Source organism: Cherax quadricarinatus, chromosome 71, assembly GCF_038502225.1.
Source record: "Cherax quadricarinatus isolate ZL_2023a chromosome 71, ASM3850222v1, whole genome shotgun sequence".
NCBI classification, from domain to species: domain Eukaryota; kingdom Metazoa; phylum Arthropoda; class Malacostraca; order Decapoda; family Parastacidae; genus Cherax; species Cherax quadricarinatus.
The window spans coordinates 12,603,133-12,615,350 of record NC_091362.1 but is presented as its reverse complement, the minus strand read 5'-3'; the positions used below and the strand labels follow the sequence as shown (position 1 = coordinate 12,615,350).

Sequence of the window (12,218 nt, the reverse complement as noted above, 5' to 3'; positions counted from 1 at the left end):
TATAAAATACAGTAGTACTAACAACATAAAAAGTAAAGTAAAACATGAAATACCAAAATAAAACAATAAAATAAAGTCATTACAAAAATGTTTTGTTGATATTCAGTAGTAAAGTTCGACTTACGACTGGTTTCTCGGAACCGAACTCGGTCGTAAGTCGGATGGTAGGTGTACTAGTTTGTGAGTTTAGCAAGGTAAGTGTCATGTATTCTATTCTTAGTAGAGTAGTAATTGTGCATGTCTTCATTTTGTGTGTATTAAAATCAATATTTCATGAGGTAAAAAAAAATTTTTCGTACTTTGGGGTGTCGAATGGATTAATTTCATTTCCATTATTTCTTATGGGGAAAATTAATTCGGCTAACAGTAATTTCGGCTTACGCTGATCTCTCAGGAACGGATTAATATCGTAAGGTGGGGGTCCACTGTATATTACACTACTGTATAAACATTTAAAAATACAGAATTGTTATAAATGGTGCAAAGGTGACATTAAAACAATATCAAAGATAGTTGGCAAAAACCCACTACCATTATAGTATGTTCCTCACTTAGCAACAAATTCATTGAATGACGTGGTCTTAAGAACGGAACTCCATCTTTAAGTGAGGAGAGGCTATATTTAGATTTTATTAATACTCATACTCTGGTTTGCTCGGTATTAGCCTATGTTACAAAGAAACAATCTTGTCTGGCCCCATTGTCCTTTCCACATACAGCTACAGATTCAGGTACTGATAAATCTCATGGAGCTCTTAAACAAAGTTTAGGTAAGTAATAAAGTTCTTTCCAACATGTACTTTTATTGTGATGATGAAACTAAACAGTTCATTTTCTGTCTTTCAGAACCTCGTCAGAAACAAAAGGAGACAAGTGTCTTAATTAACCGCAGACCAAATGCTCTTGCAATTGTAAGTTCGCAAACTTTTTTTTTTTTTTTTTTTTTGCAGATGGCATCATGCCTTCCTTCATTGTATTCACACTTTGTTGTTATATTTTTTCATGGCTTTATAGTTAAACATACAGTATTTAAATATAAAAAAATAAGATTTCAAACACTATAATACAGCTGGTATTGATACACAGTATCTTGATTTGCTAATGTTTATGAAACTGTGTTTGGGGAATGGCCTCACCATATGTCATTCCTGTGCTCCCTCCTTGTGATAGGGATTTCTGAAGAAGTATTCTCTAGTGACCTATTAGCATTAGTTTTATCTTACATTACAACAGTAGCTTCTTGCTCTCATACCATAGTTTGATGGTTCAAATAAAAAATCTTTCCTATTTATTTTCTCAGGTGTTATCAATATTTTGCTTCCTTTGTATTTCATATTTCTTAACTCTAAGCTATTGTGTAGCACATCCTTGGACTTTTTCTACTTAATTTATTCTGTACATATTTTTGTTGGGTATGGACAAAATACTGCAGCTTTATAATCTAAATGTTCCAGTATATGGTATTATATGACTATTTTTGTATCTAAATGTTATTTAGAAGTTTGTCAGTACAGTTGGTCCCTCAGATTGTGTGATTCCTAATTCACAGAATTTAATTATCCAATATTTTTGCCCATGTGTAACCTGCAGATTGATTCAGTTTTTCTTGAGTGGTTTTGAGGTGTCTGATTTTTGGACATACTTGGTATGCAACCCCCTAAACTGAAACCCACACCTAAGTCTCATATTTTATGGTAGTTTTTTATATTAATGTCAGTGTTAACCAGATTAAAGCCATATTTAGAGAGATATTTCCTCTAAAACACAAAATGAGTCCAAATCTGAAATAAAATTTATTTTGTGGACATAATTTATACTGTTTATGGATTCCAGTTTCACAGGACATAAAAATTTTACCTCTGAATTTTATTTTTGACTGTACCTTTTTCTTAAGTCATATTCTTTTATGTACACTATTTATATGACTATACAGTACTGTATGCAGTAGTTATTCCCACTCATTTCACTTCCTTTATTGTTGCAATTATCTCTATTTCAGCTTTTCCACATAAGCTCTACTTAATTGTAAACTCATTATGTCTGTGCCTAATGTATCTTAATGAATGCTAGTTGCTGGTGGCTGCTGCTTCACTAAATATTTTACCATATTTATCAACAAACAAAATGCATTAATAATATTTGCTTGCATGTTATTGAATATACACCTTAGGATTCAAAGAGGGTAAATGGGTAAGCTGACAAAAAAATCAACATAAATTTCATTAGACGTTTTTTAATAGATATCCAAAAGTCATCAAGGGCATCTTAGAGGAGATAAAATGGGAAGAGCAAAGAAGAAACCAAAACCCACTATAGCTTATCAAGAATCAAAACATGCCAGAGAATCCCAACAGCAGCCTTGCATCAGTGTGCCATCCAGTCATGACATTCCTCAAGCTTATTCCAGATTTCAAGAAAACATTTCTTTTGGCAGTTCCAGAGATTACAGAGAAAATCCTTGTGACAGTATACATTATAACTCTGATATACGAGCCCTACACAACCAGCAGAGAGCAAATACTTCTAAACCTGCAGGTAGTAAGTTCTCAAAGAAAAAAGTCAGCAGAAACAGAGAAAGATTGAGTGAGAGTTCTTCTGATGACTCTTCACAGAGGAGGAAGCATAAATTGAGATTAAAACCTCCTCAGAGTTCCAGGCAGTCACACAAGAGCAGCCAGAAGAGGGTTTCTCCTAGGTGTAAAACAACCATACCTGTGGCAGACCAAAGGTATGCACAGTCTACATTAACATCAAGATTGCGAGGTGAACTATCAGGCCCTCCAAAAAAAGAAGAGAAAGAAAATTTAATTCCTTTCATTCCATGTGGATCAAAAGTAAGTTTTTTTCAGGACCATTATCTAATTTTGAAATACTGTACAGTAATTTTTCTTAGAATTGTGTAGTTCCACATTTTAAAAAGTCAACCAAAGCAGAAAATTGATTTGGAAATTAATGTGTTATCACTTAAAATACTACAGTATATCAAGAAAGTACATGTAAGAGACTAGGTTTACAATAATTGGTAACGAACATTACAAGGCTCTCTTGAGATATATATTTTTAAAGTACTATACTGCTATTGAGCCTGTTTTTTTTTTTTTTAGTTTGCCACTTGCATGGTACTTTGCATTAAGGTTGGGTAACCCAAAGAAGGAAACACATCTGCCATTATTTAACAGCTGTCTTGCAAGAAGTGTGCAGATATCACAATTCAGATGTCAGCATATCTAATAACATCAAGTAAGGTCTTGTATTGCAACATAAATAAATATCCCCAGCAATGAATGACTTGAAAAAAGTGTTTTGTTTATAACTGTTATAATTCTATTAATTTCAAGTTCTTTGCTTGCACACTTAAACTAACACTTTTTATATTTGACAGTTATATGTACAGTTTTTATTCTCAATCTATGTTTATTTTTTGATGCCACTGTGGTTGTTCAATATATTTATAGATGGGGTTGTAAGAGAAGTGAATTCTCGGGAGTTGGGAAAAGTTGTGGGACTAAGAGATGAAAAATCTAATGCAAAGTGGTTGTTGTCACAGTTGCTGTTAGTGATGACACTGTGCTTTTGGGAGATTCTGAAGAGAAGTTGCAGAGGTTGGTGGATGAGCTTGGAGGGGTGTGCAAAAGAAGGATATTAAGTGAACATAGGAAAGAGCAAGGTGATGAGGATAACAAAAAATTTAGGTTATAAAAGATTGGATATCAGATTGGAGGGAGGGAGTATGAAGGAAGCGAATGTATCCAAATATTTGACAGTGGACTTAGTCAACAGATGGGTCTATGAAAGACGAGGTGCATCACAGAATTGATGAGGGGGAAAAGGCGAGTGGTGCACTGAGGAGTCTGTGGAGACAGAGAACATTATCCGTGGAAGCAAAGAGGGGAATGTATGCAAGTATAGTGGTACCAACGTTCTTATTTGGGTGTGAAGCACAGGTGGTGAATGTTGCAACAAGGAGAAGGCTGGAAGCAGTAAAGATGTCTTGTCTGAGGGCAATGTATAGTGTGAATATAATGCAGAGAATCCATAGCTTGGAGATTAGACGGAGGTGCGGGGTTTTTAAAAGTATTATCCAGAGAGCTGAGGAGGGGTTGAGGTGGTTCAGACATTTAGAGAGGATAAAATAAAATAGAATGACTTGGAAGGTGTATAAGTCTGTAGTGGAAGGAAGGTGGGCTAGGGGTTGTCCTAGAAAATGTTGGAGGGAGGGAGTAAAGGAGGTTTTGTGGGTGAGGGGCTTGGACTTCCAGAAAGTATGCATGAGCATGTTATATAGGAGCAGGTGGAGACAAATGGTTTTTATGAATTGATTTAGCATTCTATTGGAGTGTGAGCAAAGTAATATTTATGAAGGGATTCAAGGAAATGAGCAAGCCAGACTTGAGTACTGGAGGTGGGAAGTACAGTGCCTATGCTCTATAGGAAGGGTGTTATGTTGCAGTTTTTTAACTAGTGTAGGTGCATTTCTTTATCGTCCTCGAAAGGGTTGGAGAGAGGGGGTAAAGGAGGTTTTGTGGGTAAGGGGCTTGGACTTCCAGCAAGCGTGCGTGAGCGTGTTAGATAGGAGTGAATGGAGACGAATGGTACTTGGGACCTGACGATCTGTTGGAGTGTGAGCAGGGTAATATTTAGTGAAGGGATTCAGGGAAACCGGTTATTTTCATATAGTCAGACTTGAGTCCTGGAAATGGGAAGTACAATGCCTGCACTTTAAAGGAGTGGTTTGGGATATTGGCAGTTTGGAGGGATATGTTGTGTATCTTTATACGTATATGCTTCTAAACTGTTGTATTCTGGGCACCTCTGCAAAAGCAGTGATAATGTGTGAGTGTGGTGAAAGTGTTGAATGATGATGAAAGTATTTTCTTTTTGGGGATTTTCTTTCTTTTTTGGGTCACCCTGCCTCGGTGGGAGACGGCCGACTTGTTGAAAAAAAAAAAAAAAAAAAGGTGCATTTCTGGCAAGAAAGTGCTGGAGTGAATGATGATGAAAGTGTTTCTTCTTTTTTGGGTCACCCTGCCTTGGTGGGAAATGAATTTCATTATTTAAAAATATAAGTGAAATATAAAGAAAAAATTAATCAGTACCATTGTAGTTCTACACATTACATATGGGTTTTCTTCAGAGCACAAGCCATCACAGAGCATTAATTATTCAGCAGGAGTTAAGTCACTTGAAGAATATGACATCAAAGGAGCAACAGCTAGTCACAGGTAAGTTTTCCACTTTATTAGTTTTCTTAACAGCTGTTTTGTGCTTAAAGAAGTAATAATCAGCATCACTTGCTTCCTATAGTAGCTGTCTTTCCAGATTAGCATAAATGATATGATTCAGTGATGACCCACTGAACTGCAACATCCCCTAATGATTTGCAAAGTGTATGCCTCTCCTCCAAAACTTGAGTCAAGCTAATCAGATTTCTTGAATCCCTTGACAGATATTACTGTTCTCTGCTCACACTTCATCAACATGGCAAATCTGAAAGACCTTTCATCTCTACTCACTCTCGTCTAAATTATTCACTTAGGGTTGTTAAATACTCAATTCTACACCTCTTCATACATCATTCATGCTCTGCTAACCTTTCCTCAGACATCTCCTGTACATTAATTCCCTGGTTAGCAACCAGATTATTATTATTACAATCAAGGGGGAAGCGCTAAACCCGGAGGATTATACAGCGCCTGGGGGGGGGGGATGTGGAAGGCATTCAGGCTTAATTTGGGGAACTGGAGCACAGATCCAATTCCCTAAATCAAGAGCCCCTCACCAACATCAAGGAACCTTCCTTGAGGGGTTTAGCAACCAGAATATTTTCCTGAGAAATTGATCTTTAATTTTTTTTTTGCTTTAGGGGAACCCCTATTTTTACAGAAGCACTAATGATATAATCATAGGCATTCTAGGACAGTAATATTCTGTATACTGTTTTAGCTTTAACAGACATTAGAAATACTGTACTTTATTAAGATAGATCCCTGCTTGAGAGGTGTGTTAATTACTTGAAGCAGTGGAACACATGGTTGATGGGAGGGAAGCAGTGAATTAAAACTGATTAAGAGAGTGAGTTAGGTCAGATAGAATTAAGTTAGGTATCTTTATAAATTATAGAGGAATAAGTTTACTGAGTATACCAGGAAAAGTGTACGGTAGGGTTATAATTGAAAGAATTAGAGGTAAGACAGAATGTAGGATTGCGGATGAGCAAGGAGGTTTCAGAGTGGGTAGGGGATGTGTAGATCAAGTGTTTACATTGAAGCATATATGTGAACAGTATTTAGATAAAGGTAGGGAAGTTTTTATTGCATTTATGGATTTAGAAAAGGCATATGATAGAGTGGATAGAGGAGCAATGTGGCAGATGTTGCAAGTATATGGAATAGGTGGTAAGTTATTAAATGCTGTAAAGAGTTTTTATGAGGATAGTGAGGCTCAGGTTAGGGTGTGTAGAAGAGAGGGAGACTACTTCCCAGTAAAAGTAGGTCTTAGACAGGGATGTGTAATGTCACCATGGTTGTTTAATATATTTATAGATGGGGTTGTAAAGGAAGTAAATGCTAGGGTGTTCGGGAGAGGGGTGGGATTAAATTTTGGGGAATCAAATTCAAAATGGGAAGTGACACAGTTACTTTTTGCTGATGATACTGTGCTTATGGGAGATTCTAAAGAAAAATTGCAAAGGTTAGTGGATGAGTTTGGGAATGTGTGTAAAGGTAGAAAGTTGAAAGTGAACATGAAAAAGAGTAAGGTGATGAGGGTATCAAATGATTTAGATAAAGAAAAATTGGATATCAAATTGGGGAGGAGGAGTATGGAAGAAGTGAATGTTTTCAGATACTTGGGAGTTGACGTGTCAGCGGATGGATTTATGAAGGATGAGGTTAATCATAGAATTGATGAGGGAAAAAAGGTGAGTGGTGCGTTGAGGTATATGTGGAGTCAAAAAACGTTATCTATGGAGGCAAAGAAGGTAATGTATGAAAGTATAGTAGTACCAACACTCTTATATGGATGTGAAGCTTGGGTGGTAAATGCAGCAGCGAGGAGACGGTTGGAGGCAGTGGAGATGTCCTGTCTAAGGGCAATGTGTGGTGTAAATATTATGCAGAAAATTCGGAGTGTGGAAATTAGGAAAAGGTGTGGAGTTAATAAGAGTATTAGTCAGAGGGCAGAAGAGGGGTTGTTGAGGTGGTTTGGTCATTTAGAGAGAATGGATCAAAGTAGAATGACATGGAAAGCATATAAATCTATAGGGGAAGGAAGGCGGGGTAGGGGTCGTCCTCAAAAGGGTTGGAGAGAGGGGGTAAAGGAGGTTTTGTGGGCAAGGGGCTTGGACTTCCAGCAAGCGTGCGTGAGCATGTTAGATAGGAGTGAATGGAGACGAATGGTACTTGGGACCTGACGATCTGTTGGAGTGTGAGCAGGGTAATATTTAGTGAAGGGATTCAGGGAAACCGGTTATTTTCATATAGTCGGACTTGAGTCCTGGAAATGGGAAGTACAATGCCTACACTTTAAAGGAGGGGTTTGGGATATTGGCAGTTTGGAGGGATATGTTGTGTATCTTTATACGTATATGCTTCTATTATTATTATTATAATCAAGGGGGAAGCGCTAAACCCGGAGGATTATACAGCGCCTGGGGGGGGGGATGTGGAAGGCATTCAGGCTTAATTTGGGGAACTGGAGCACAGATCCAATTCCCTAAATCAAGAGCCCCTCACCAACATCAAGGAACCTTCCTTGAGGGGTTATATGCTTCTAAACTGTTGTATTCTGAGCACCTCTGCAAAAGCAGTGATAATGTGTGAGTGTGGTGAAAGTGTTGAATGATGATGAAAGTATTTTCTTTTTGGGGATTTTCTTTCTTTTTTGGGTCACCCTGCCTCGGTGGGAGACGGCCGACTTGTTGAAAAAAAAAAAAAGACTAAATTGAGAAACAGAATAAATTAGTGATAGGGAGAGAGAGAGAGAGGGGTCAGCATCATCTACCTCCCCTCGGTAAAAAAACTGGAGGGTGTTGCTAAGGATACATGCATTATAGAAAGGGCATGACTCATGGAGGGTTGTACTGTGGCTTCTGGAAGTTTTCCTGTAGTGATGGCTGTTTTCCTTGATACTGTTTATCTACATACAGTGTCCTATAGCAGTACAAGACATCATCATTTGGATCATAGTAGCTGTACACTTCTGTTAGAAAGCGAGTGATGGTGAATGTGTTTTCTTACTTTGTGTTTCCCTACCTTGTTGTGAGACAACTCATGTGTTTTAAAAGGTGCTGTTAGTAATAGTATAATAAACATTGACACAGTATTGTTTAAAAAATACTGTTGATAACGGTATAATATAGAATGATACAGTATTCTGAGTCTTAAAACTATATCAGCAAGTTACATTTCACTAATAGATCTTTTAACCCCTTGACTGTCACAACCCTAAATCCTGAGGTGTCTCCTGGTGTTGCAACCCCCCCCCCCTCATTTACCGATTTCAACTACCTAATAACATGATCAGAAATTTGCAATTTGGCCAATTTCACGAAAATTAAAAAAATATGACAATTTCAAAATAAGGACCAGAATGAACAATGCAGACATTCCTGGCTCTAAAATAACATTTTCTTTGTTCATCAGTCACATCTCCGGGCCCCTCTGATATTACTCTTGCTTTCTATTTTGAATTTTTATTCAAACAAAAAATAGATTTACTGTTATGCAGACTACTGCAATATTGTAATAATTGTATAAATAATGTCAACCCATTCATGACTGCATATTAGAATGGCTACTTGGACATTTATTGGAAAATGACATCATTTCTTTATTGAACATCAGCAAAAATCAAACATTTCCCCTACTTTGAGCTCCATTTCAAGGTTCATTTCATAGTAAAACCAATCAAAATCACCTCTATTTCTATGTGTTTTCCATTCTATCAAGTGAGACCAAGAAAACGAGAATACAACCATAAATACTATACAAAAATAGACCACAAAGTCGGCATTTTAATTAAAAAAAATGGTCGGAGTTTTTTTTCTCATGCACCGTGCGCTGCAGGATTTTTTTTTTTATATGGTGCACACTGACAACACAGACCCATTCTCTCACATGTGGGCCCACCAGCTTTCTCCTGTTTGATTTGAAGCCGCTAGAATTTATGAGTATATATATATGTCAAAAACAGTGGCTCGTAAGACGTATATATATATGACCAAAACAGTCAAAGGGTTAATAGTTGAAAGGTGTCCTGATAAGGAGTAAGACAGACACATGTAGCAGAACAAGTCTATTGTCCTAATAAAGTTGTTCTGCTACATGTCTGTCTTCAGGTTCTTCCCTACAGTTACCACACCATAAAAGACTTGTACTAAGGTACTGTAACGGAACACACAGGCATCACACCTTGGTATTTCTTGTATTTGTTTGAATCTCTAGAAATTCTATGCAAATAAGAGGGTGAGAAATAGGAACAACTTACAAGGTGAAGTAAAAGAAAATACCAGGAAATTGTTAAATAAATTTAAATCAACTTTTAAAAAAATCCTGTGTGATTAAATAAGCAAATTATTTAATTTCTTGGATAGGGTGTTCCTAACTGCTGCAGTATTACTTTTAAATTTTTATTTTATTACATTCACCATGCATGTGATGTTTTTATGAATTAAGATTTGAATTTGAATACTGTATGTAGTCCACTCTCAGTGTGCTATTGCTAAGCTCTTTCCACTTCTTTGCCACTCTTATGTTACAGAAATCCCTGTTTTGATATCCCTGTGGCTCATTTGGATATGGAATTTCCAACTAGTATGTCATACTCTGCTTGGAGATTTGTAAAATTCTAGTCAAACTGGTTACGTACTTGTGTTCCATTCACAAATAACCCGCACGTAGGACAGAAAAGCTTGCAATGACATTTCAGTCTGACTTGGACCATTTACAAAGTGACTTTGTAAATAGTCCAAGTCAAACCCAAATATCGTCATAAGCTTCTCTCTCCTATGTGCGGATTATTTGTGTATTGTTCCAGTCATGGTATTGTGCCTATTTGTTCTTCCTGTGTTCCATGTTGGGTACTGTTTGCTTGACCACTTATACAGATATGGTACATATTGCTATAGCTAACCTACCAATTAACTTTTTATTATAAGAGTTTAAATTACAAATTTACCACATAGTGGACATCTTAAGCAACAAGCCTAGACTTGTTTGTACATTGTTTTTAATACTAACCGCAATACAGTATTCGTTGTAATCGCACTTAAGATCATCTACTTCTACGTCATAGATAAGAGTAAATTTCCTACATTCTTCCTAATAAAATTTCTTTTACAGTTCCCCGCAGTTGTCTGCAAGAGTTTGATGCAGATGAAAGTGGGAGTGACAGTGAAAGGGTGACCGAACAGACAGTCAAGAGAGCCCTGGCCAATATCCAACAGCACATAACTCGGAAAGCAAACATGTATCCAAGAACTAATCTTTAATAATATCTATCTTTGCTCTTGACTGCAATAATCAGCATTGCATAACTTTCAGGAAAATGTGTTCCCTTTCTAAGGAAACAACATTCTTCAGATTTTAAATGTCTTTCTAAATATATTAAACTTTTATTAACCATAATTGTTCAAGTGTTTAAACTACAAAGATAGATGTTTTTGCAAGGTGCATTGTAGTCAGTGTGTGTGTGTGTGTGTGTGTGTGTGTGTGTGTGTGTGTGTGTGTGCACGTGTGCATGCACTTGTGTGTACTCACCTAGTGTGTGTGTGTATACATATAGCTGACCATTGATTAGGATGATGTCTAAGATAGAAATCATCAAAAAATTGAAGAACGTATGGGAAAAAATACAGTTGGACTCCCCAAAAAAGGGGCAAACAACTATGTATTTTTTTTTTTCCTCCAAATTGTATAAATATAAATCATCATCATCTTTCAACAAACCAGCCATATCCCACCAAGGCAGGGTGGCCCAAAAAAGAAAAACGAAAGTTTCTCTTTTTAAATTTGGTAATTTATACAGAAGGGGTTACTAGCCCCTTGCTCCCGGCATTTTAGTCACCTCGTATGACACAAGGCTTACGGAGGAAGAATTCTGTTCCACTTCCCCATGGAGAAAAAATGTAAATATGATAATGTAATTGTAGTTGATTGTTGTTGTAATATATTATGTTTAAGACATTTGCAAGGAAGAGAGAGAGAAAGCTAATATACAGTAATATAAATATTGAACAAAAATTAAAACTCCTGTGATGTATACTTTGGAGGTTGCATATATTATATTTTTTTATTAACCACATTATTTTATTACCACTAACTATATAATATGTCATCCAAAAAATGCATGTAAAAAAATAAATTGAGACCTGCTGGAATAAAACCTTTAACCCTTTTAGGGCCAGATCCCCTGATTTGTGAATTGCTATCAGGGTCGAGGACTTTAAAAAAAAAAAAAGTTTTTTCTTATGAAATTATGGAGAATGTTTTTCCGAAGGCAATGAAACCAAAAGTACGAAATATGATGAAAAACTTGGGGAATCATGCTCACACAAAGTTAGCGGTCTCGATGATATTTATGGATCAGCGAATTCATCCACTTTGAGAACCATTTTAGGCCAATTATACTTTTGCAGTCAACCAAACTCATAGCTATTTTGCTAGTATTCCATTCTATCAATTGATTACAAAAAAATGCCCATTTACCTATTTCAACTACCTGATAAAGTAATCCGAAATTGGTAATTTGGCCAGTTGCACACAAAATTAAAAAAACTACCAATTTATAAATAGGGTCCAGCATAAACAATGTGCACATTCCTGGCACTAAAAAACATTTCCTCTGTTCATTAGTTATGACCCCACGCCTCTCCTGTATTATGCTTGCTTTCCATTTTGAGTTTTTATTCACACAAAAAATAGATGATTTACTGTTATGCAGCATTCCTGAATGTATACTAAACCAACCAGTTGGATGCATGTTGGACAAGTGACATACATAATTTGTATACTCTGGAATATAGGCATAAATTGAACATTTTTGCTACTTTGAGCTCAATTTCTAACTACTGATTAAAATAATCTTTATTTCTGTAACATATTCTCCATTCTATCAAATGACACTAAGAAATCAAGAATACAACCATAAAAAAACTATACGAAACAGCACTGCAAAATCACCGTTTTAAACTAAAAATACACAGTTCTTTTTTTCCCATT

The 12,218-nt window shown here is 36.3% G+C and overlaps 1 protein-coding gene across 1 annotated transcript; it reads left to right on the top strand.

Annotated features, from left to right (window-relative positions):
- Window positions 1-839: 839 nt before the first annotated feature.
- On the top strand, window positions 840-11,297 carry LOC128700301 (uncharacterized; the record flags this gene model as incomplete). The annotated part of the gene is given in 4 exon segments (XM_070100035.1): window positions 840-911; window positions 2,241-2,834; window positions 5,135-5,222; window positions 10,341-11,297. Coding segments are annotated over 4 exon segments (903 nt in total), but the record flags the coding sequence as incomplete, so codon positions are not given.
- Window positions 11,298-12,218: the final 921 nt, after the last annotated feature.